Genomic DNA, 27,892 nt, shown 5'->3' on the forward strand with positions numbered 1-27,892 from the left:
CTGGAAGGTTGGTGGCGAGTTTGAGGTCTGACCATTTTTTCTTCACCTAAATGTAAAGAATTATGATATAAGCTCATTACTATTATATATATAGGCTATACATATCAAATGGTAAATGGACTGCATTTATATAGCGCTTTTATCCAAAGCGCTTTACAATTGATGCCTCTCATTCGCCAGAGCAGTGAGGGGTTAGGTGTCTTGCTCAAGGACACTTCGACATGCCCAGGGCGGGGTTTGAACCCTCAACCCTCCAACTGCCAGACAATCGGTCTTACCTCCTGAGCTATGTCGCCCCACAGATCACGTCGTATCACGGATGTATAAATTAAATATTCCAACCTCAGCTGGAGTTCGATTGTTGACGGCAGTGATTTCCTTCCACACTGCATTTTTATGACTTCCTTCTATGCCACTTTTCAGGCTGCCAAATAGAACTAATTGGTTCAGATTCTATTTCTAGGTCGGAGAAATTTCTCTTCTTGGCCGTATTACGCTTCTCCGTGTCGTAAACTCTAGGGGCGAGGCCTCTAAACCGAGAATATATAGGGGCGTGATATTTAAATGACGATTGTTTTACAGTTTTTCCCAATCGTTTAAACACGTTTCCTGAAACTATAGCTCAATTTCTCAAAACTCTAAACACAAAACTGAAAAGAGTTAGCCATTTTCTCTTGCAAAATGAAACACTGCACTCAAAACCATGTTATCTCTTCTCAAAACTGATTCTTTAAACCAAAACGATACACACAGCTATCATATGAATATCCCTTACAGAGCATCAATTAAGCACTGGTGTGATATATTTTGGCTTCATGAGGCCATGTTACATATTCAAATGTATAAAATTGTGTAGAAATTGTTTCCTTTTTAAAGTTTAAGGTTTTTTTTTTTTTTGGTTTTTTTTTTTGGGACCTTAAGGTTTAATTAACCTTTAAGGTTAATTTTATGGTACATACAGTATAAAGACTGTTGCCATATTGTAATACAATACTGTGAATATATCATATACAGTTTCTCAATTGTTTAAACGCATTTCCTGAAACTATAGCTCAATTTCTCAATACACTACACACAAAGCACAGCAACAGTTAACCGTTTGCCAAAACTACACAAATCTCTTGCAAAATGCATTCATATTCAAAACCATGTTCTGTCTTCTCAAAACTGACTTTTTCCATCAAAATGATTCACACAGGCCTCATATGAATAGGTCTTATTGAGCATTGATTTTACACTGGTGTGATAAATTTAAAAACACAACCATCAAAATACTGTATGTATGATCTGGCCTCATGAGGTCATGTTACATATTCAAGTGTATAAAATTGTGTAAAAATTGCTTATTTAGTCTCCTTTTTTTAAGTTTTAGTTTTCTTTTCGAGGGGTCCCAAAATAAGCAGCAATTTTACAGTAAATATAAAGACTGTTGCCATGATACAATACAGTAAATATATCATTATAAATAGTGCATTTGCTAGGTAAACCTAATTCAAATTCAGTACAGTACAGCAAAGTGTGTGTTGTCACTTTGAGTGTTGTTGTTATTGTGTATGATACAATGCACATTTACTGTATTGTCCTGCCAATGAGGTCTAGTTGGGCTGCACTCACAACCCAGGTTCCATCATACATTCCATGTTCATTTTCCTTATCAGTGCAATTATGAGTTTTGCCAAAATAGATAAAATTTGTGTCTTCTCAAAACTAGAACATGCTTAGACTGTGTCAGTCTGGACAATGGATGTAATGATCTGTTATCATATATGAAATCAATTAACAAATTCAAAAGGGTAACAAAGCAAATCTTTATTTGTTACTGTAAAATAAATCTTTGTTCAGCAGACTGCAAAAATAAAAATCGTAGTTTGTAGGCCTGCTGTAAAAAACAAAAAAACAAATACATGATCAACCAAAGTTGACCGTATTTCATTTGAAATATTAGCTCGTCTCCCTCTTCTTTGTCCACCTCGTACACGTACACCTCCTCCTCTACCTCTCTGTGCTGCGTGTTGCCCCATTGTTTTCCAAAACAAGAGGTCACCGGAGGTCTCTTTTATGCTCTGACAGATAATTGAAAAGCTTAGCCAATTGAGTTTGAGCAGGTGTGGCGTGAGTGAGACCAGTTGGTACTTAGAGTTTGGCATTTGAAGGCCAGTGTTTTCCATGTGAACGAACAAGGCTTGATTATGAAAATTGTGCTAAATGATTGTTTTGCAGAAATAGCCTTTGTTGTTCACACATGAGCTTCAAGTTTTCACCATCGTGTGCATAGTTCCAGTTTTAGTGCGTAAGCATTTGAGAGAAACTGTAAACATTGACACAATCATTGTATCAGAATAGGATACAATGCACATTTGTCTATCCAATGAGCTCCAATTGGGCTAAACCTACAGTCTTTGGGCTAAACTCACAACCCAGCTCCCCAGAGTCATACTGTAAACTTATAGTTGATACTGCAACATTGTTAGAGTTCTGAGAATACACAAATGTTACCTATTTTGGCAAAACTCATACAGTAATTGCACTAAAATGCAAGTAAAATGAAAAACACTACAGTAAGAAAATGTTTAGACTGTCTTTCTGGGGATGTAATGATGAAATCAGTGCACAAATACAAAAAGGTAACAAAGCAAATATTTACTAGCCAACACCGTGTTGATTATGGTGGTCTCTTGCTCATCTGTAAATTTCCGGCCTCTGCCACCTCTTGCTGGTCGTCTTTCTATTCTGTGAAAAGTATATACAGTATAGGCTACACATATTTCATAAATGTAAGACAAAACAACATTACACTATACATTTCTCTAAGCACTGTAAATATCCATAGAAACCATAAAGTTACATTACTGTAATTACTGTAGAGAGTATAGAAGACTGCTGAAGTGGTTACTTACCTATTCTTATCTCTAAATGCCCGGATAGCTGAGGCTACCGTGAAGCGGCTCAAATTTGGCTGGACTCGCTGCCCAGCTTCGGTCATTGTTAGGCCATGATTGAGTACATGGTCAACCAAAGTTGCATGGATTTCATTAGAAATATTCCTTCCTCCTCTTCTTGCTATCACTCTTCCTCTTGCTCTTCCTCTTCCTCTTCCTCTTCCTCTTCCTCTTCCTCTTCCTCTTCCTCTTCCTCTTCCTCTTCCTCTTCCTCTCTGTTCTCCATGCTGCTCCATTTTTCCCCCAACACAGTAGAGGTCACCAGAGGGCTCTTTTATGCTCTGACACATGATTGAAGTGTTTTGCCAATTGAGATTGAACAGGTGAGAAGTGAGTGAGACCAATTGGTAATTAGGGTGTGGCATTTTTAAGGCCAGTGCTTTCCAGGTGAACAAAGTGTGCTAAATTATGAGATTTGTGCTTACAGTTTTGCAAACATGCGATTTAGAATTGCTATTTGAGTGAGAACAATGGAATTGTGCTTAGAGTTTAGAAGTCTGGAGTCTTGCTGTTGATACATGAGCTTCAAGTTTTCAGAATTGTGTGCATAGTTCCTTTTTTTGTGTGTATACAATGGAGAAAAACTGTAAGCCGCCTCATTTATCAACGCTCGATCATTCTTACACTGTGATAGGCGAGATACGAACGTTTCATGAATCAACGTGAACCCAGTCGTAAGATGATTTCTGCGCGCGGATCTGCGCTGGTTTCTACGTTAGATTGATAAATGAGGGCCATAGACTGCATTATGACATACCATCTACACTTGGCCCTGTGTTTTTTACAGTTTTTCTCAAATGTTTACACACTAAAACTGGAACTAGTGAAAACTTGAAGCTCATGTGTCAACAACAAAGACTATTTCTGCAAAACTCTAAGCACAATTCCTTTGTTTTCACTCAAATAGCAATTCTAAATCACATTTTTGCACAACTCTACACACAAAATCTCATCATTTAGCACAATTTTCGTAATCAAGCCTTGTTTGTTCACATGGAAAACACTGGCCTTCAAATGCCAAACTCTAAGTACCAATTGGTCTCACTCACGCCACACCTGCTCAAACTCAATTGGCTAAACTTTTCAATTATTTGTCAGAGCATAAAAGAGACCTCCGGTGACCTCTATTGTGTTGGAAAACAATGGAGCAACACGCAGCACGTGGAGGTGGAGGTGGAGGTGGAGGTGGAGGTGGAGGTGGAGGTGGAGGTGGAGGTGGAGGTGGAGGTGGAGGTGGAGGTGGAGGTGGAGGTGGAGGAAGAAGAGGGAGACAAGCTATTATTTAAAATGAAATAGGTGCAACTTTGGTTGATCACTTATTTGTTTTTTGTTTTTTTTACAGCAGGCCTACAAACTACGAATTTTATTTTTGCAAAGATTTACAGTTTTTTCAATTGTTTAAACACGTTTTCTGAAACTACAGCTCAATTTCTCAAAACTCTACACACAAAGCACAGGAACAGTTAACCTTTTGCCAAAACTACACAAATCTCTTGCAAAATGCATTCATGCATTCAAATTTCACCGGAGGTCTCTTTTTTGACAGATAATTGAAAAGTTTAGCCAATTGAGTTTGAGCAGGTGTGGCATGAGTGAGACCAATTGGTACTTAAAGTTTGGCATTTGAAGGCCAGTGTTTTTCATGAGAACAAAAAGGCTTGATTATCAAAATTGTGCTAAATAATGAGATTTTGTGTGTAGAGTTGTGCAAAAATGTGATTTATAATTGCTATTTGAGTGAAAACAAAGGAATTGTGAAATAGTCTTTGTTGTTGACATATGAGCTTCAAGTTTTCACCATCGTGTGCATAATTCCAGTTTTAGTGTGTAAACATTTGAGAAACTGTATTGTACAGTACCAAATAAAGATTTGCTTTGTTACCTTTTTGAATTTGTTCATTGATTTCATATATGATAACAGATCATCACATCCATTGTCCAGTCTAAGCATGTTCTAGTTTTGAGAAGACACAAATGTTATTTATTTTGGCAAAACTCATAATTGCACTGAAAAGGAAAATGAAAAAACACTTCTAACAATTTTCAGTATGACTCATGTAAACTGGGTTGTGAGTGCAGCCCAACTGGACCTCACAGGCAGGACAATACAATAAATGTGCATTGTATCATACACAATAACAACAACACTCAAAGTGACAACACACACTTTGCTGTACTGTACTGAATTTGAATTAGGTTTACCTAGCAAATGCACTATTTATATGATGATATATTTACTGTATTGTATCATGGCAACAGTCTTTATATTTACTGTAAAATTACAGCCTATTCTGGGACCCCTCAAAAAGAAAACTAAAACTTAAAAAAAGGAGAAAAGATAAGCCATTTTTACACAATTTTATAACTTGAATATGTAACATGACCTCTTGACGCCAAAACATACATAGTATTTTGATAGTTGTGTTTTTAAATTTATCACACCAGTGTGAAATCAATGCTCAATAAGACCTATTCATATGAGGCCTGTGTAAATCATTTTGATGGAAAAAGTTTTTGGGAAGAGAGAACATGGTTATGAATGCATTTTTCAAGAGATCTGTGTAGTTTTGGCAAAAGGTTAACTGTTGCTGTGCTTTGTGTGTAGAGTTTTGAGAAATTGAGCTATAGTTTCAGAAAACGTATTTGAACAATTGAGAAAAACTGTAATCTTACCATTTTAATCTTACCATTTCATTTAAACTTTGTGTCACATCAAAGTGTCGAATACCTCATGCAACACATTTAAATGAATGATCATAACTCCTGGTGAATATCTACAGGAAGCATATTCCTCCAGAAAACATATGTTTATACTTGCTTGTCAACTTCATTTTACTAAATGTAAGTTTTCATACATTTGCTACTTACAATACATACTGCATGTAAAATATATATTGTACATACATACATAGAAAACTTCTTTATCCCCATGGGGACATTTCCCTCGCATCATGGTGCATTCACATTTACGAACAGACATTCGTTACGGTTCACTTGTATTATGGCCCATTTATTTGTCATGTGTTCATTTATTATTGTGATGCAGCAGACCTCTTCATGTGTTTATTTCACACTGATACAGCACACCTCTTCATGTGCTTATTTCACACTGATACAGCACACCTCTACATGTGTTTATTTCACACTGATACAGCACACCTCTTCTTGTTTTTAGTTCACACTGATACAGCACACCTCTTCATGTGTTTATTTCACACTGATACAGCACATCTCTTCATGTGCTTATTTCAGTCTCTCCTGCGCACTCTGATGAAGCTGAAGAAGGACGAAAAGCTGAAACTTTTTCAGAGCCATCTGAGTCAGGATTGCCCAGAATGCATAAAGAGTCTGCCTGAAGATCCTTCTGCACTGGTTAAGTTTATGAAGATGAAGGAATTGTTCAAAAGTCATCGAATTGATGATTACCCAGAATGCACTGAGAGACAGCAGGAGGATCCTGAGGTCCTGTACATAGTTGAAAAGATGCTGGAGACCTGTGGCAGTGAGAGGTCTCTGAAGATCACACTCCACATCCTGAGGAACATGAAGCAGAAGGATCTCGCCGACTCACTGGAAAGAGATGAGCAGCACGGTAAGAGTTTTCCCTCATTGCTACTGTGTGTCCATTAGAATTCTGAAATGAGTTTACATAGCAAATGTAACAGTGATCAATGTTCTGATTTACAACATCTACACTTTCATAATACTGTTTTACATTGACAATATTACATACTGTATATAAAAGGCCAAAAAATAACATTTATGTTTTACATTTAGATTTATTAAAATATTGCCCCAAGCAGTGATTACAATGACAAGCAAATGAACAAGATTAAATGTCCTTGAGGGGGGTTTAAAGGCAAAATCTTGTGCTCAAATACCAATAACTAGACCACTGTCCCATCAGACATACTGCCCTGAGTTTGTATCCAGGAATCAAACTCAGCAATCAGCATAAAAGTATTATACTATGAGGGCCTCCGGGTGTCTCACGCTGTAAAGAAGCTCGTTCCAAAAGCAAAAGCATGACTCTGCAACGGGGTGTTTGAGTCCTACTTGTGCACCTGCAGATGCGCAAACTGATGATGACCTTTTTATCCTCTGACTACGTGGGTAGCACATAATTTGTGCTGCGTCTACAGTGTGGAAAATAGCAAAATATCTGCCTTCTCCTCCTGACATCAAGCGGGAGATCCGCAAGTTCAGTTGGGAAAAATCTGCATTGGTCGTGCTAAATGCCAAAAAGAAATATTTGTTGTTCATAATTTTATTAACAGAAGCAGGATGAAATAAGATACAAATTATGTTTTTGCATTCTGATCAAAATGCATTTCTGCCACACAGACTATATGATGATAGAAAAAATAATAGATAACCCTAGAAGCGATTTCTGTTTTATTTACTCATGTGCAAGCTACAGTGGGGTAGGCAGAAACAAATTACTGGGCTGGCCTGTGAAAAAGTGTAGAGGCCGACTATCTAGAGTTTTTCTGAATAAATTTTCCGCATGTGCTAGGCCCCGCTCCAGCGCTCTTTGGAGCTAATTCTACATATGAATTGTTAATGCAAATAAATCAAACATTTTTTGCATATGCTGCCTCTTGTAGCCTATTTCCTTTTTCCGCTTTTAAACTTGTTTGGCGAACACTTTCACTCGAGATTTCATTGTTTTCTCAATGTAGCCTTGATCTTTACTGTATGAAGTCATATTTGTTAGTATTATTGATGGAAATTTTACAGGTCATAGCACAAGAATGAATGTGCATGTTTTGAATATGAAGGTATTTAATAGTAAACATGTTATGAATTTAAAAACATGGATAATAACATTTCATCTGGGCTAGTGGAAATCCTTAAGAGTCCCCCCATGTATCAGACAGCACCTTTAGTGACTACATTGTAGTAATATTGCCACGATGGCCATGAAAAATGTAGCTGTACAAATTGGGATGGCAGGTATGCCATCCCGCCAAGTTACGCCTTGGCGCGGGCATGCCCCATACCTATACAGTACCGAGAGTTTGGCACTTTTCAGGGTTCCCCACAGAAATAACCACAACAGCCACAGACACTCAGCCCTTAAAAACAATAATTCTGTACATTCTGACCCCATTTCAACAGACAGATTTCATAAACAACTTCACATGTCCACACAATAAAGCCCCAAACTAAGGGGATTTTGCGTTTTCTCCTTGTTCTTCTCTTTCTTCTTCTTCTTCTTCTTCTTCTTCTTATTTTTCCTGCCGCCTATCCCACTAATAACATGTCTCCCCATTGGACATTTTACCGACACCCGCCAAATCTTCACCTACACGACCCAATGATAACTTGCATACACACGCAAAATACCCATACCTTTTTACTGTGAAACATTCTCAGTACAAACAGCTAGTCTGCCTGTGGCCTAGTGGGTAAGGTTACAGTCTTAGGATCACAGGGTCTTAGGTTCAAGCCCAGCTAAGAATGTGTTTCTTTAACCTGCTTTTACCCTCACTAATAATTGTCTACTACTTCTCAATTATTGCTTTTGCACCATATCTACCAGCCGTTCCCCGAACGTATACACTGTATTATGACGTACCGTCTGCACGTTCAATTGTTAACCAGCTACAATATTGCAAAGCCATATGGATTCAATGGGAGCTCTTCTGTGCTTACTCGCCTGTGTTCTTTAAAACCATGGACAGGTTTGCTAATGATATTTCACGCATTGCATAGCTATATCATGGTGCTGCCCTAACGAAGTGACAGACTGGTAAACTTCCGGTTGAACGATTGAATCCCGCCTCGTCCTCAGGCAGATAATTTTTTCTTTTACACTAACGTTCTCTTACGCTTATATTTGCTTTACCAAAACTCACTCACGGCCACCCATATGCATTTCATGACGGCAAATGTATTCCTTCTATTAAAAAGTTACACCAGTTCACCACCCAATCAAAAACTCACATACACAGGCAAAATACCCATACCTTCTTACTCTGAAACATTTCCAGTTTAAATAGCTAATCTGTTTGTGGCCTAGTGGGTAAGGTTACAGTCTTGGGAACATGGAATCTTAGGTTCAAGCCCAGCTAGGGACACGTTTCTTTAACCTGCTTTTACCCTCACTAATAATTGTCTACTACTTCTCAATTATTGCTTTTGCACCATATCTACCCGCCGTTCACCGAACGTATACACTGAATTTTGACGTACCGTCTGCACGTTCAGTTATTAACCGGCTACAATATTGCAAAGCCATATGGATTCAACGGGAGATCTTCTGTGCTTACTGGCCTGTGTTCTTTAAAACCACGGACAGGTTTGCTAATGATATTTCACCCATTGCATAACTATGTCATGGTGCTGCACTAACAAAGTCACAGACTGAAGGATTGAATCCCGCCTCGCCCTCAGGCAGATAATTTCCTCTTTTACACTAACGTTCTCTTACGCTTATATTTGCTTTACCAAAACTCACTCACGGCCACCCATATGCATTTCATGACGGCAAATGTATTCCTTTTATTAAAAAGTTACACCAGTTCACTGCTGTGCCATTTCTACTCACTATATTTCTTCACTTGGCTACTGTAGAAAATGTTCTTATCAGCAAACACCACATTTCTACATTCATGTTACCTCGCCCTGTTCTCTATCTAGCCACATACAAACAATTACTACGTATGTACGTTCTGCAACTCCCCATTAAAACATTACATTTAAAATCATGACTCACCAATAAGTATAACTACTAGTACTGAACATGAGAAAAGCACAACAGTGCAATACATTTCACTCATTACTTAACCCTCCACTTTAACAATTAACATTAAATACAGACTATTATATATACCATTTGATAAGGAAACTAAGCTCGCTCATGGTCACTTCATTTACTTCACACTATAGTCTGTGATCATGTCAACCTTCACCTACATGCCCATTCTGCTAAAAACATATTGTTTCAACTACGCAATTTCATCATTTCGCCTAATTTATCTCACCACTGTTGTTATTTTCTCATATGCAAAGCCTGCTGGGACATATGCGTCTGCTCCTCTTCTCCACTATCAACTTTTCCGGTTCTAGCTTAACAAAACAGCAAAGAGGATTCCTACCTGCAGATAAGCCTATCAAAATGCCTTATAAACCTTACAAACACGAAAAGTGCATCTTCACGAAATAACAGACAACGGAGCAGGACAGAAGGGTACACAAGTTCTGACCTAGGCAGCTCTAATTCTATGGGCTTGCTGATTCTTTTGTCAATCAAGGCTCGTTGGATGGCCGTCAAATCCGTGAGTAGCCTACATACACTGCCCATATTTCACCTTTTCTGATGCATTTACATTTACGCCACCGCACCCTTTGTCACAGCCACTGTTTTACATATATAGCAAACGGAAACTGCTAAACGGTACACGCTCATCAGACTGTACAAATTCACACAAGGATAGCCATAATCCACAACCGTTTCTTACAGGGTCACTTCGCAATTCTCACTCTCGTAATAAAACGCTTTGCAAAAACAAATGATATCTCATAAAAAACACGTTTTCAACGTACAAAAATGCGTAACACACAGGGCCAAGTGACTTGAAAGAAATGAGGAAATATTGGGTAGCATTGCTTTGAAATACATCTTATGTCATTTCGGTGAGGCAAGATAGCCTATATTGTTTGTAGTACCGCAACTTGGCGTCATTTTGATATCAATACTTTTGAGTAACTTGGCATTTTTGTACGTTGAAAACGTGTTTATGAGATCTAGTTTACCATTGACGGCTTGTTGTAGAGGACTGTTGTGATACTTTGTACAGTATCACAAACTAATTTGGAATGCACTTCTTTATACAGATGGCAATACAGCAGTACTACTAGCCTTTTTTACTGTGCACAGTACCATTTATTTATTTTTGATGTCACAGAATGCCACAGAACGATGATGATGCATGCAGAAAGCAAACCAAATGCATTATCTTAACAAATCTAACGAGAGAGTAATATCTTGTTTTCAACTTTTCACCCAAAGTGCTTTCTCTTTGAATCTCACAATGCTACCATTGGCTGTTTAAATATTATGATCAATAAACAGCACAAAAGTCAGACCAGTATCTGTGTTTATAGAACGCAGTGTATTTTTTCTCCTGCACTGTGGCTCCTTTATCTGTGTAAAAAACGCAGAAACCGAACGTTAATGTGACCTCTGAACCTGGGATAAAATACTGCGACCTCTGAACCTGGGATAAAATACTGTGACGTGTGAACCTGGGATAAAATACTGTGACCTCTGAACCTGGGATAAAATACTGGGACAAATGCAGGTCTGCCAGGTGAGAGGTGGCTGCACTAACCACTGTGCTAAAGATGAATTCACCTGTACCAGAGCGGTTAGGCTAACTCACTGGCAGATTATATATATATATAATTATAATTATATATATATATATATATATATATATATATATTAGGGCTGTCAAAAAAAATTTGAAGTTCGAAAACTATTCAAAAATATTTCTTTTTTTAAAGTTCGAACCTAAATTTGAGCATTCGAATATTAGTTTTGGATCCCACGTATTGTAATTAACATGCAGGCTTTAATTTCATGCGGCGAATCATGTTCATGCATGCAAAGTTCATTTCCTGTACTAACGTTACTTCCTCTGTCAACAAAATGTTCTGCCCTGGACCCAGGGCAAGTGGATCGTCTGGTTTTCCTTGCCAATAACCTCCGATGATACTTTCAACTCTATTGACACCTAACGTTACTGGTCAGGTAGGCTCGCGAGCCAGTCTCTTTTTTCACTTCGTTCAACAGATCTGGTCAGCTAACAATTTAGGCTAAATAATGTTCCCATGGCAGGCTATGTTTCCTTTCTTTTCTGAAGATTTTGATAAAATTGGATGATGAAAGAAGTTAAACAAACTAAACAGAGTAAGTAATGTATGTTGTTTTAAGTATTAGCCGTTTGAATAGTTTTTGTGTTAACAAAAACAGGGATTTCCTATGAACAATCATTTCCCAATGATTAATAAATGCCGATGTGTGGAAAATTACATCCACGTGAAAGTGCTTTATTCATTTGCGCATTAGGCTATAGAAACTGCAGGGGGCTCATTTATAAAATGAACTTGCGTGCATACGTCAAGTGAAGACCTGACGTAGAGCGACGAACGTTTCCACTGTCAAATCGAGTCATGTTGAAATTTTTTAAATCACTACGTTGACGTGATTTTCTACGCACGCGCCACACAGTTGATCTAAAATACGTTTTGTAAATGAGGCCCCAGATGTAGTAACCTAGTATTAAAGTTCACCGATGACCTCTATTCTGCTGCCCGCTCGTGGAAAATAACGCGTAGGCCAGTTTAGAGGGAGCGTCACATGCATATTGCACCCAACAATAAGCGGCTTATCATTTGCCTATAATTCACAAAAATATTTGAATATATTCAAACTCGAACTAATTACAAAAGCTAATATTAACTTAATTTCATGGCACTTTTGACAGCCTTAATATATATATATATATATATATAAACTTTGAAATATATTGTGGGACAAGTAAGGACATGTTTATTTTCTGAATCCAGCTGTTGCAACAGTCAATGTCCTTGTTAAAATGTTCATCAGAACTCTGAATACTGAACCAAGTGATATTGCGTGCTAGAACCTCTCAATTAACCTACATGTAAAATATATTATGTGATTTAATTTAATAATTATTATTGAAAATGAGAATTATCAATGAATTTGCCAAATTAATTGATAGGTCAGTCTACAGAAAACTGGTGGAATCAACAAACAAGTCAAAAGCTCTATATTAGGTTTTAAGATTAGCTAATTGAATTTACTACAAAGCAGTCAAATATATTAATGCGTTGAAATCATACATTCTTTATTGAATGCAGGCTCACTACTTCTAAATGACAAAACAGAAGACATACAACAAAACATTAAACAATTGATTATGAAATACCAGAAAAGAGAGAGAGAGACGGATATGCCAGACCTTGCCAAAGTGTTACCCACTTCCATCAAACCATTCAGTAACCCTCATGCCATTGTGGATGGGGGCATTGTCATCCTGGAAGAGACCACTCGCATCAGAATAAAAATGTTTCATCGTAGGAGAAAGGTGATCACTCACATTAACTTTGCATTGATTTGCAGTGACCCTTCCCTTTAAGGGGTCAAGTGGACCAAGCCCACACAGCATAACAGAGCCACCAGAGCCCCTCACTGTAGGGGTCAAGCATTCAGGCCTGTATGGTTCTTTGATGGCCACACATGCACACATGCACTTGCCCACTTGTCGAGAATATGGTGAAGGATAACTCATCTTACCATATCACTTTTTTCCGCATCTCTGTAGACCAGTGCCTATGGGTTTTGTACCACAGAACTCTCAAATGGGCATTTAGGGTTTATGCACTGTAGCCCTACTATATTATCTCTCTCTATGTAGTTGTTGATGAACTGTTCTTGCTGGCAGTGTGATCACATCCTGCATTGACATTCTCAGTCACCTGAGGAAGAGTTGCTCTTCTGCTTTTCCTTACGCACTAATGCACGAGCATCATGGTCATCAAATGTGCACTTTCAACCACAATTTCTGACCCTATTTACTGATGTCTTTCCCATGGATCTAAATGCAGATATCACTTTGGTCACTGTTCCTATTGAAACACTTGGCAGTTGAGCAGTGATGCTTCTGCCATCCGTGCCCAAATAATGAACCCTCTTTCAAAGTCACTTAGGGATGGCGGCGAATACAAATACCACATTTGGCAACACTATAATAATGCATTCTTCCCGAATGTTTTCTCCTCTTGAATTTGGCAAATATTATTCCGATTCATATCTATTTTCCCATCTCTTTCATGCGATTTGCTCACAAGTCAGCACCAAGTTTCTCAGTTAGACACACACACACCTGCAGTGAGAGTTTCCTTTAAAGATAGACCAGAGCGTGTCAATCATGCATTGGGGACTTTATCATTAAAATTACTCCAGCGCCTATAACATAAATGCCTATATCCTCCTTCTTCCATGACTTTCCTAAATATTTGTGCTTAAATAACTGCGTTTTTAAAATAAAATAAAAATCGACTCAGTAAAGAAATACAGGCAGTCTGTGCCATTTTCTTCACAAAGCCCCCCGCTAGACAGTAGACAACAACAGGTGCTTTTACCCTGGTGCGAACATGTCGTTGTCTACTCTGCACCCTATTGAACAACTGAGTGACCTTTGCTTTGATAAGAATTTCCCAATAAAGTGCTGTTGAAAGTACTTTCACACATACAATCAAGCAGAATTAATTCACTGCAACAGTGATGAAGTTGATAAAGCCTTTAGGGTGGGGATGAACAATTGTGGATGCTGTAGTTATAGAAATGATAGGCTTAGAAATCCATGGAGATAATGCCATTGATATATATATATATATATATATATATATATATGTTTTCTCTGAAACTGAGACTTTGGATAAACTGAATAAAATAGCTACATGACAGCTGAGTGAAATATAACCGATTTGTGTGTGTGCGGTTCCAGCAAACCACCAAAGCTGCGCGTTCTGTGAGGAATTGATAAGAGGAGAGTGACGGTGCATATTGCACTTTGAATTTCTTTAACTACTTTTTCCGTTTTGTCTTGGCATGCACATTCTATCGCTTTTCTCAGTGTTCCTGTAATATGCCTCAATACATTTTCCCAATATAACAAAACCGCTAAAATTTAGAAATACAAATGTTAAAATTGATTCAGTTGTGTACTTTACTTCAAGAAAACAGTTTTGCAATACGGTTTTGTAAGCGGTAGTACGCAGGCCTTACTGGAGTTAAAACATTACAAGTTGTTGGCTAATGACACGCCCAGCACTGGCTCATGTGACTCTAAAATATCTGACCTGCCCCCCAATGAGTGTTTCAAGCAACTTTCAATATAGCAAGGGGTGTTGTGTCTCCCCATCGCAGACTGCCCCCAGCTCATGTGCAGGAGCTTGTAAAATACAACTTGGGGAAGTTTGAATAAAGCATAATGGCTGGACATGTATTCCACCCATGGAAGCTTTTCGATTTTTTCTTTTAATTACCTCAGCTTATGCAAATCAAACATACAGCTGAAGAGGAAAGAAAAATATTAACAAACAAAAAAGAACAAAATATTTTAGCCTAACATTATGTAGTTTTAAAAAAAATTCATTAGGGGTTCATTGAATGCAATAGTTAATAATCAAGATGAGAAACTATTTTTTAATCATAAAAGCATTTTTTCACTTTAATTGACTTCACTGTCCCTTAGGTAGGGGTGGTGGGGTTCATGCAGTTTGTAAGAATGAGTAACTATGTTTTGATTCATGATAACATTTTTCCTATGTCTTATTAACCTACGTTTCACGTTACATGGTCTGGCACCTGCGTTTTCAATACAGTGATTTAGGGTTTAATTTGATGCATTTGCCTCTATGGCAGAGGTTCTGCCAGCCAGAGGGAAATAGGCTTCTTGCAGGGTTCTGACTGTAGGAGGCAGCAGAGTGTAACTTTTTCTCTATGTTTTTTCCTCAGAGACAGGTTCCATCATTCTGCATAATAGTGGGCTAGCATCAGGTACCATACTTTAGGATAGTGGTCAGCGTAGTCGCCATTCAAGTATTTTTATGGATCCAATCCCTAACTCTCTTGTCATATTACAAGTCTGCAATGTAAAACCCGTATAAGACCCTGGTCAATCCCGTTTTGCCGATTTTTCATAAAACATGTTCAATGTCAGAAATGCTTCAGCTATAATCAAATAGCAACATATAAATCGTTAACTTGCCAGAAAATGATTAATATGATTCCAAAAATTAGCTTCCCTCTTCCATGTAGCTTGTCACTCTTGTTGGAGGGATAGCTACACATCATTACACACTGGCAGTAGGTTGGGAACGCGGAATCGAAAAAGTGCGTTCTCCTTTTCACCATAATGAAAAAAATACCCATTTGTGTTCATTCAATCAAAAACGATTATACCGAGAGTGACAGTGCACTGATGCTCATGTCAGCAAGAAATTCAATTTCAAGGATGGAGTGCATGTAATTCTGTGTGAGGGATGTGTTGCACACTGTGATAAAGGCGTGTATCACTGTGTAAGGTGTGTAACATACTGATAGAAGTATGTAACACTATGATACTGTATTTATGAAATACTGTAAAAAACTGAGGGCCTTAATATGTTTATTGATAATTTCTTCTTAAAGTAATAATCTCAAAGATTTTCATTAAAATAAATGTCTGTTAAGTCACTATCTATCGCTGAATTAGGTAACAATGGTGATTCAGCCTATTATTATATAAATTTATATTATTATTATAATAATTTATGATTAAAGAACTGGGTGTCTGCGGCGACATTCCCGGGAAAAAAATCACAAGCGCCGCACAGTTAGTGACGCATTTTCCATCACCCATCAGTGGTTCAGTGGTTGGTCCGCCAGAGAGGGTACGCAACAGGCTCGCTCTTGAACTCACTTGGGGGGGGGGGTGATATGGAAACCCTAATAAGTTTTTGTGTAACATGAGAGGTCATATTATTTGTTGATGTAGTTTTCATATTACATTGGATGACAATGTAACGTTACTAAATTACATAGCTGTTTGCACAGCTAACGCTAGCTACCGGACCATGTCAAGAAAAGCAACATTAGTTTAGACAACGTGGCGCAGAGTATCAATCTCTCATATCAGGTAACATTGCGGTAGCTAGCTAGCTAATGTAATTAACAAAATCTAATGTCAGCTAACAATTAGAAAAAACGCTAGCTAACGCCACCGACCGGTACCGACCTCGCAAACCGTCCATCGAATGCAATGCTACCTTGTTGCAACCTTGCAATGTAGCTAACCAAAGGCTAGTTCAGATCAATGATTCGCAACGAGACTGGATGCAACCTGCAAAATTCCAAGACGTCTGATTGTAGACGTTCTAAAACTGCATTTAGCGATTTGACAAGGTGGGTCTTTTGAGACCCCAGCCAACAGCTTCAGACGCTCTGCAACTAACCAGTTCACACCGCTGCAATTTTCTCTGCAACATTTTAAAACCGTTTTGTCTCGTTGCGAATCATTGATCTGAACTGGCTTTAACGTTATCGTTATTTACATTGCCATCAAGTTCATCAATATATTGATCGGAATAAAGCCGGGGTATAGGTGGAGCAGAGCGGGTCTGATTTCTGTGTAAAAATGTCAAGCCGGAGAAAACTAAATAAAAGAATATGGCAGTATGGATTAGCGTTGTTATTATTTTATTACACTTCCTCATATGTTCCTTCAGCCTTGATGCCCTTTTTTGATGAGATTTCCTTTGTTTTTGTTTTATTCTTCTTGTTTTGATTGCTAATTTAACACCCAGCTCGAACGAAACTGAAATCTTCGAGATTGTAACTTTAAAATCTGTTATTGAAAGGGAAATTTTAATCTTATTTTACACAATTATTTATCATATTTCTTTTCAGATGAATCCATGAAAAGAGCCCAGCAGGCACTGAAAACTCATCTGAAGAGGAAGTTTAAATACATCTTTGAAGGTTTAGCAAATGAGGGCCGCCCAACCCTCCTCAATGAGATTTATACAGAGCTCTACATCACAGAGGGGGGAAGTGGGGGGGTCAATAATGAACACGAGGTCAGACAGATTGAGATAGCATCCAAGAGACAAACCACACAGGAAACTGCAATCCTCTGTAATGACATCTTTAAGCCTTTACCTGGACAAGAGAAACCCATCAGAACTGTTCTTACAAAGGGCATCGCTGGCATTGGGAAAACCGTCTCTGTGCAGAAGTTCATTCTGGACTGGGCAGAAGGAAAAGCCAATCAGGACATTGATTTCATCTTCACCCTTCCTTTCCGAGATCTGAACTTGAAGAACGAAAGAGCATTCAGTCTGATGCAACTTCTGCAGCACTACTTTCCACAACTGAAAGAGATCAAAAGTGTTGAAGGTGATCAAGTCAAAGTTTTATTTATCTTTGATGGTTTGGATGAGTGTCGACTTCCTCTAAGTTTCCGAAGCAATAAGAACTGCTGTGATATAACAGAGTCATCATCAGTAGATGTGCTGCTGACCAACCTCATTAAGGGAAATCTGCTTCCCACTGCTCTCCTCTGGATCACCTCCCGACCAGCAGCAGCCAATCTGATCCCTCCTGAGTGTGTTCACCAGTTGACAGAGGTACGAGGGTTCAATGACCCACAGAAGGAGGAGTACTTCAGGAAGGGAATCAGAGATCAGGATCAGGCCAGCAGAATTATCTCACACATAAAGTCATCCCGGAGTCTCTACATCATGTGTCACATACCAGTCTTCTGCTGGATTTCTGCTACTGTTCTGGAGACAATGTTGGGTAAAGGAGAGAGTGGAGATCTTCCCAAAACTCTGACTGAAATGTACACACACTTCCTTCTCATTCAGACTAATGTGAAGAATCAGAAGTATCATGGCACTGATGAGACAGACCCAAAGATGTCAGCATCAGATACAGAAATCATCCTGAAACTGGGGCAGCTGGCTTTTTTACAGCTGGAAAAGGGCAATCTGATATTCTATGAAGAGGACCTGAGAGAGAGTGGCATTGATGTCAGCGAAGCCTCAGTGTACTCTGGGGTGTGCACAGAGATCTTTAAAGAGGAGTGTGGGTTGTACCAGGAGAAGGTCTACTGCTTTGTGCATATGAGCATTCAGGAGTATCTGGCTGCCTTGTTTGCGTTTCATTCATGTGTAAATGAGAACAGAAATGTTCTCAAAGGAGAAGAATCAAAACCTCACAGTGCCAGAGTGCAGCTGTCTAAGTTGCACAGGGCTGCAGTGGATCAGGCCTTAGAGAGTAAGAATGGACACCTGGACCTTTTCCTCCGATTCCTTCTTGGCCTCTCTCTGGAGTCCATTCAGTCGCTCTTAGGAAGACTACTGACACAGACAGGAAGCAGATCTGATGGAGGAAGACACAAACGAAACTCAATTTCTTCATTTAAAAGACTACTATCAAAGACTGAAAGCAGATCAAAGAATATTGAGAAAACAGTCCAGTACATTAAGGGGAGGATCAGAGAGGAATCTTTAGCAGAGAGGACCATCAATCTGTTCCACTGTCTCAATGAACTGAATGACAACTCGCTAGTAGAGGAAATCCAGAATTCCCTGAGATCAGGAAAACATTCTGATAAAAAGCTGGAACCAGACCAATGTTCAGCTCTGGCTTTTGTGTTACTGATGTCAGAGGAGGTCCTGGATGAGTTTGAATTGAAGACCTACAACACATCAGCAGCAGGTCATCAGAGACTGATACCAGTAATCAGGAACTGCAAGAAAGCCATGTGAGTATTATGTCATTAATAATGTAGATGACTGACTGCATATTTTCACACTTTCTTTTCCTTGTCAGAATTAAGCCTTACACTTTACAATTAGGTCACATGAATTGGCATTACATAATGTTGTTTCTAACATAAATGAATCATGAGTACATTAATTAAGCATTATACCTTTTTAATTAGTAGTGAAATACATTAATGTATTAGTAATGTGATTATTTATACATTAGCAAGACATAGGATAAACTCATAATGAGGTAACCATTAACAAATACATTAACTTTTTTATTGGCATTAGTTAATGTCAATTTGTATGGCCTTATTGTAAAGTGCTACTGAATAAAGTGCAGTAAAATGGTTTGGCAAGTAAGCTAGTACTCTCATTTAATGTTCTGAATCCAGAACATAAGCAGCATCAAATGCAAAACCTCTTGCCCCTGCTTTCACATTCTTTATCGCTCGTTGGTCAATCCCTGGTCTCAGACACCTTCTGGGAATAGAATGCACACTTTTAAACCCTGGACTGATTAGTAATGTTATCCAGGTGCGTGTGCCTACTTAACCAGTAGGCGTGGTCCTCTGATTGCCCCAAATCTCCCTCACAAACCGAGCCCTGCCACACAGTGTAATCTGATGGATCAATCTTCATGTGAAAACATGCAACTCAAACTGATTAAAATAAATAGAGGCTATATTAATTTACAATATTAAGACAAGTGCACAGACTTAAAGGGGAACAGAATCACTCATAACGTGGCTCTGGTTTGTTTCCTTTTTACCTTAAACGATATGGCCCTGCCTTCAAATCTGAAATAAATATATTATTTAATATTTACTCGAAAAAAAGCTAAAAATTCTCTTTTTTGCATGCGGGTGTAGCCATCCTGGAACAAGCTAGGTTGTGATGTCACTGAAATAAATCTGTCTCTAATCGATTCTTTTAAAATGACCTCTCATGGAAATAAAGTAGATGCCCTAATTGACTTGCCAAAAGAAATGTATGGTAACACGAAATGTGTGGAGTTGTGAAAAACTGAGTTTGAAAATCTTTAGCCTATGTGTATGTAAACTTCTGGTGTCAACTGTAGGTTGTTTCTCCAAGTGTTTCAGCAGAAAAATTTAATTAGGTGTATTGTTTCTCTTATCAATCATTTTCATATACAATCATTTTTTCCCAGAGAAGCTGCCCATTCTGCTAGTGAAACTAACAATTTGCCCAGTGAGTACCCCAGTAAGGGTGTTACCCCAAAACTTGATCTCTTGTTACCGCAAAACCAGTTCTCTGAATCAATGAGTGGAGAGATCCACTGTGGAGAACACACACAGGACACAGCATATGCAGCCTATGCTCCTCTTCAGAGGAGAAAGCTGGTGGGTGAAAAGGGGCATGCTCCAACACCTCAGATGTGAAAGCAGGGAAGCTTTTAGGCATAAAGGCTGCATTGAGCTTAAGACAAAGCCTGTGCATCTTAGGGGAGAATATTGTGCATGAGAGATGCACTGAGAGCACATGGAGGTCACTGACTCACTTAGCTGAGGCAATTGCAAGCAGCAACGCTGTCTGGAGAGACAGCAATTTTAAATCTCTTGTGTATAGGCTCAAATGGCCTTAGAGACAGAGCCTCCACTCCAGTGATAAATCCCAAGGGGGAATGAGCTTTTTAGCAACAGGCAGAGAACAGTGAGCCCCCTTCATGAACCTGTGAAAGAGGGGGTACTGCCCCACTGAATAGTCTCTGAAACCAACATGACAAGCAGTGATAGCTGCCAGATAGACCTTAATGGTAGAAAAGGATTTCGCTTTATCCATAAGGTTCTGTGAAAAGCACAGCACATCAGTAACAGAGCTCTGGTAAGGCACTGACTGACGAGAGGCACACCATCTTTAAAACAGCTGACACTTATTGTGATAAAGTGGCCTGGTAGAGGGTGCTCTCGTGCTCTGGGTGGTTGCAGTCACATGAGGGGAAGGCCTAAGGTGTTGAGATTATGCCTCTCACGGGCCAAGCCCATAGAGCTACTCACAATCCGCACTAGTTTACATTTAACAAAATGAAGTCTGACCTTACCAAAACTCTAATACCTACTGCCATCCCCAGGAGACACCCCCCCCCCCCCTCTACAGGGACAGGGGTGCTGCATGGTAATTATACTGACAGTAAATAAGGGACTTTGTACTACTGCTGTGCCCTAATGATTGAATCTATCATTCCTGTATGTGTTGCATGTCCTCCTGCAAGGGTTTACAGTGATGGTCCTTCTAAGGACTGTTTTATACTTCTGTGTAGTCTGCATAGTTTGCATGATTTGCATTGTGTGTGACATTTGCAAACGGGCAGAGCATTTATATGGCATGTTGTACAGGTACAGGTTGTGATTTTCCACCCACTTACAAATATCTTCAATTCTATATCTTTCATATCCTTTAATAAACTTTTATCACATCCATACCGTATGCTACGGGAACAAGATGCAGATGAGGCAGACAGTGCTGGCAACATGCCTTTTGAGGACTTTTATTATGACAGCAGTATCACAATGAATGAAGATAGGGGAAAAGTGAAACAGAAGATGAGATCAGGCTACTCAAATGTTGGGGAAAGCAAAAGTGCTAGGGAGGTGCAGGTGGGTCCAAAATTCAGGCCACGAGGAGGGGCACATCCGAATCTGCCACACAAAAAAAAAAAAAAAAAACAAGATTCAGAGACTCTGTTAGTCACTCAGTGAGGGGAAAGCCAGCACACCCCTGGAGTGAGACCATGAGGCCTATACAGGGCCAGAAGCTACTCAGGCAAAGGGGAAAGTGGTGTGGAAAAAGCACTGGTATGCTGCCGGTGGCCTGACTGTATCTCAGGTCCAGGTCTGAGTGCGGAGTGGAGGTGCTGAAACTCAGCCCTGTCCCTCCAGTGCTGTCCAGGTCTGAGTGTGGAGTGGAGGTGCTGAAATTCAGCCCTGTCCCTCCGGCGTTGTCCAGGTTTGAGTGCGGAGTGGAGGTGCTGAAACTCAGCCCTGTCCCTCCAGCGCTGTCCATGGGGCGGCAGGCCGGGCCGGTGAGACACAGGTGAAGTGGAACTGAGTGGCGGCTGATGGCAGGGATGGGTGGGGCTTCAGAGGCTCTCACCATAATGCATATATATGAGCATGTGCATTACTTCCTGGTACAGTAAATCTGTCTTTAGCTGTGTGTTAGTTTGCAGTGCTGTGGGAAATTTGTCACAGAAAACCAAAAGGAAATAAGCAAAGTCACTGTCCACTCTGAAAAATGTGTGTTGCCTTTTACATCTTTACTTTTGGTGGTGGCCAAACATCCTACAGCACTGAAAACTAACTCATTGTCCACTCTGAAAGATGGCAGCTGCACGTCTAGCATGGGATGGGAGGGTTAAGCCCAGAGAAAAGATAATGGAAATGTCATGGTTCTGTCTTTTTGTTTCTCTTTTTCCTTAGGATCTACATTTCCAGAGGACATCGCTGTATTCTCAAATAAATAACCAGCCAAAATAAAATGGTGGTTGAATGCATCACACACTTTTTTTATCTGAGATGATATTAGCTACTATATGATGCTGTGTCAATAGCCAACGCGTTATTGCAAGCGAGTGTGTCATCTAGTCACGCGTAATCGTAGCAAGCTAACCAGACAGTAAAAACGCTGATAAAACACTTCTAACATGGATAATTTTAAGCCATGTTATCTAGCTTTGTCGTGATAACATGAGAGAAGGATTACTGTTGGAGAAGTAAATCAACCAACAGTTAGCGCCGGTAACATGCACGAAAGCGCATTGTAGTTTTTTTCACGTATTTCATCCAGTCAATTTAATTTCATCTAACGTTACACTTGATTCACTCATTAGCTCCGCTAGATAATGTCTTACTCTTTGAGATCATGTAGTAGGAATAAAATAAGGAAATATAATTAATTTACTGAGACTAGATACTAAGAAATAGTAATGACAAATTAATAATAACAACAACAACAATAATAATAATATTTATAAAAATACATGTTTGAAACTGGAAAACTGAAATTAATTTTTTATAGATGGCTGGAAAAGAAAGGAGTAAAAGCAAGGTGTGGAGTTATTTTGATTTCACACACTTAAAGTTGGTGTTAATATATATATATATATATATATATATATATTTAATTTAATATCGCCTTTTTCATTTTTTTATCTAAAAATGTTCTTAAATATAGAAACTTTAATAAAATATAAGTTTTTTCAAATTGATTTGAAAATGTTGCACAATTTGTTTTGACAAATTATTATCAAAACATCGGTAATCGGTGGGCTAGGACTCTCCAAAATCGGGATCGGCATCGGACCCAAAAATCTGGCATCAGTCGGGCTCTAGTCTAGTTATCCCTTCCCTCTGTGGTCTGATTGTGCATTGTGCCCTCCTGTGTCTCGTTAGGGTCTTGTCTATTTAAGTCTTCTTCCCTGACTCTGGGGCTGGTTCCTTGTGTTTTCGCTTGTGTTTCTTTTGGATTTTCTGTTTTCTGTTTTTGGGATTTGCCCTGCGAGGCATGTTTTGGTTATCTGCGTTTGTTCTTCAGTTTTTGTTATTCAAGTCTGAATTTCCCTTTTGGAGTTCTTGGGTTTTTTTAACTCTGCATTTGGGTCCATTCTCTCGCCAATCCGTGACAAGAAAAGGTAGATGAGCCCTTTGCCCCAATTCAGAGAACTTACAGTGTAAGAAAAGGGGCCATTTGGGTCAGAATTACATCCGTAGAACTGTCAGAGTTCAGTCCAGCAGGATGTTTAATTTTCAGGTCCAAAATACTGCAGTTGGAGAGTGTAACACAGACATCTTCCTCAGAGCATCATCAACCTTAAAATCCTCAATTTCACTCTTCATCGCTGAGCACTGTCATTGGCCCATTTCCCATATTAGATACATGCTTCATGTATACCTAATATAATAATACTATAATATATGAACTAATCTTTGCAGACTGAACAACTGTGAACTCACACAGACGTGCTGCAATATTGTGGCCTCAGCTCTACAGTCATCAAACTCACCCCTGAGAGGTCTGGACCTCAGCTACAATAACCTGGGAGATTCAGGAGTGGAGCTGCTCTGTGCTGGATTGATGAGTCCAAACTGTAAACTACAGACACTGGGGTGAGTAGTGCTGTGTACTGTGTGATTTTAACTAAACAGAATTTGTGATTATGGTTCTATTCAGTGAAATATTAAAAAGCTCTTTCTCTCAGTTTACTCCTCTGTCCTCCAGCATTCTTTCTTTGCCATATATACCTTACTCCTCTATCACAACAAGCAAATTAAAGCAGGATAAAACCTTTGAGGGTTGCCAGGTTTGTGGTTCCTGAGCAGAATGTAAGGTTTCACTGGAGTCTGTAATATCAGGGCACAGGTGATGCCTGGATGCTGAATGTCTGATTGACATGGTAAAAGATTGACCACCTGCATAGTTAAATGATTCAGGTCTGTCACACATTGCAGTCTTCCTCCATCTCCATTATTCACTACCTGCTATGAACTCTAATGAAATCCATACATTTACCCCACTCTCTTTCATACACTTACCTTTTGATGAAGGTGAGTAATCCTTCATCACAAACACTGTGTGTACTGCAGAATTGTGGTGTTTCTGAAAGGATTGTGAATAAAATGGTATTTTATTCTGCTGGTAAAACCGGGCATTAACTCGCTGGCAGGGTATGTGTGTACATCTTGGTGGGAGAGTGTCCATCTGAACAACATGTGAGCTGCTGTTTAGATGCAGTGTTACATCGTTTAGTTTAGTCACTCTTCTGTGGTTCCAGTCCCAAATCATAGGCTGGATATTATACCACTGTAAGCAGGCATGCTGTGTGGAATAGCCTGATTCAGAGATCAATGTTCTGGCTCTAGCTCCTATCATCTAAAGGATAACGTCATTTACAGGAGTATTTCTTAGATAAGTATTATAATAACTTTCAAATCCCACCATTTTTTTGTGCAGTTTATATTACTCCATAAGGTCTACCAAACATGTTGATAAGGGGTTTTAAAAGAGTAAAATTACTTACTACATCAGGCTTTTTTAATCATTATTATTATCATTGTTACAATAATAATTAAATGCAACGCAATAATTAGCGAATTATATACGAAAAGCTGCAAGAATAAAATGAATGGATGGATTATAGGGCAAGTACACACAGAAAATATGTGCAATGTGTGGAATTTTCAAAAGACACCACGTTTTTAAAAATCTAGTGTCTACCACCAGTAAAAGTTATTGGCAATACTCAGTTGTGGTGTTCTCATACAGCCACTAGATGGCGATGCAGTGTAATTCCAGTTGATGCCGTAGTTCAGTGGTACTCACTAATTTTCTTAGGCAATGGTAAATGGTAAATGGACTGCATTTATATAGCGCTTTTATCCAAAGCGCTTTACAATTGATGCCTCTCATTCGCCAGAGCAGTTAGGGGTTAGGGGTTAGGTGTCTTGCTCAAGGACACTTCGACATGTCCAGGGCGGGGTTTGAACCGGCAAGCCTCCGACTGCCAGACAATCGGTCTTACCTCCTGAGCTATGTCACCCCTACAGGCGAGCCACTTATGAGTAAGACCTTTACCAAAGAGCCACAGAGATTGCAGATATAACTCAGATGTTTTTTTTTAATTATCACTCTCAAGATATTTACAATCTTTGTGTATGTTTAAAAAAATACAGTACCATGCTTTCCATCCTTACATCTCTTTTTATTCTCAATTCACAATTACATTGCATTATTAAAAGATATAATACTTGTGTGTGAGTGTGTAAGGCTGGGAGTGGAACTCAATTCATGTATGTATGTACATATGCAATTATACATAATATAACATAATATCAACATGAAATTTAAAAAAATTCACAAAAATGTATATATTGGCCTACTAATAGAGATGAAAAACTTATTTTTCTCTGTTATATTTGTATCAATATGTTGAGGCTCTCGTGTTTTAGCTGTCCCTTGACTTTCTCCATGCAAAACTCGTAGGTAGCGGTTGCAATCCTAGTCAAACAATCAAAATGCACATGAGTAAGCTTACATCTATGTTTTCTTTTGACAATGCTCATTATAGGAAATGTTGCCTCACATGATTAAGTGCTTACAAAAAAGCTCATTACCTTATGCACACAAAGCTTTAAATGTGGATAATCTGAGGCTGGGACCATGCTCCAGAAATGAGCAACGCTGATCTGAGCTCAGTTTTCAGTACATCGTTGACCTGCAGCTCAAGAATTTCACTCTGTATTACAGCAAGGTCTGGACAAAGGTTTTTCAGAGCAGGTGTAAGGCTTGACAATGGCACATTAAAAGGGTTCTCAATTAAATTGAAAAGCTCCCTATACCCCACAACATCTTAAAATCTCCTTTCAAATTAATTTCTTATTTCCTCCCTTATGCCAACAAATTCATCGTAGTCAAAATGTTGCAGGTCAGGGTTAGCAGTTGTGCAGGCTCTTAGATTGGGAAAGTGAAGAAATTCTCTGTTGGGTATGAAGAGAGTGGTGATCTTGTGCTGGAAAGCAGCAACTGCTCTTAGCATGTTACCTGGGTGCTTCCCTTTTCCTTGGAGTTGGAGGTTAAGGGAATTCAGCTGGGATGTGATGTCAGTGAGTGTCCTAAAGCTTTGGCTCAGCCCTTCCCTTGCTTGCAAGAAAATCACGGATGTGAGGAAGTTGAGTACAGAATCGTTCAAGCACCCGGCCACGCGATGGCCATCTCACTTCGTTGTGCATCACCAGATCCCCGTACTCTGCCTCAATAAAGTTGACGACTCGCGCAACGAGCTGCATCACTTTCTTTAGCTCTTGGTTTTTAAGTCTTGACACCAGTGCCTCCTGATTGGGATGGCATGCCCCATAATAATACAGCACAGAGAGTTTAGCACTTTTCAGGGTTCCCCACAGAAATAACCACAACAGCCACAGACACTCAGCCCTTAAAAACATTAATTTATGTACATTCTGACTCCATTTCAATAGACAGAGTTCATAAACAACTTCACACGTCCACACAATAAAGCTCCAAACTGAGGGGATTTTGCGTTTTCTCCTTCTCATTCTTGTTTTTCCTGCCGCCTATCCCACAAACAAAATGTCTCCTCATTGGACATTTTACTGACACCAGCCAATCCTTCACCTACACAAGCCAATCAAAATCTTGCATACACATGCAAAATGCCCATACCTTTTTAGTCTGAAACATTTTCTAATGTTAATAGCTAGCCTGTTTGTAGTCTAGTGGTCAGTGTTACAGTCTATGGACCATATGGTCCTTGGTTCAAGCGCAACCAGGAACCACTTTTCTTAACCTGCTTTTTTGCTCACTAATAATTCTCTATTACTTCAACAATTTTCCTTTGCACCATATCTACCCGCCGTTCACCAAACGTATACACTGCATTATGAAGTACCATCTACACGTTCACTTAATCGGCTACAATATCGCCAGGCCATATGGATTCAACCGGAGCTCGGCTGTGCTTACTGGCCTGTGTTCGTTTTTAAAACCACGGACAGGTTTGCCAATTAAATTTCACGCAATGTATAACTATGTCATGGTGCTGCCCTAACAAAGTCACAGACTGG

The 27,892-nt window shown here is 39.2% G+C and overlaps 1 protein-coding gene across 1 annotated transcript in view; it reads left to right on the plus strand.

Annotated features, from left to right (window-relative positions):
• The window catches only part of LOC118214124 (protein NLRC3-like), a 46,268-nt gene extending 21,808 nt beyond the window's left edge, over positions 1-24,460 (plus strand). Inside the window, exons 13-15 of the mRNA XM_035393739.1 lie at positions 6,192-6,531; positions 17,431-19,291; positions 24,248-24,460. Coding sequence (XP_035249630.1) covers positions 6,192-6,531; positions 17,431-19,291; positions 24,248-24,425 — 2,379 coding nt within the window. The 3' untranslated portion in view covers positions 24,426-24,460. The remainder of the gene's footprint in view (positions 1-6,191; positions 6,532-17,430; positions 19,292-24,247) is intronic.
• The last annotated feature ends 3,432 nt before the right edge of the window (positions 24,461-27,892 follow it).

The sequence above is a fragment of the Anguilla anguilla genome, chromosome 15, assembly GCF_013347855.1.
Source record: "Anguilla anguilla isolate fAngAng1 chromosome 15, fAngAng1.pri, whole genome shotgun sequence".
Classification (NCBI taxonomy): domain Eukaryota; kingdom Metazoa; phylum Chordata; class Actinopteri; order Anguilliformes; family Anguillidae; genus Anguilla; species Anguilla anguilla.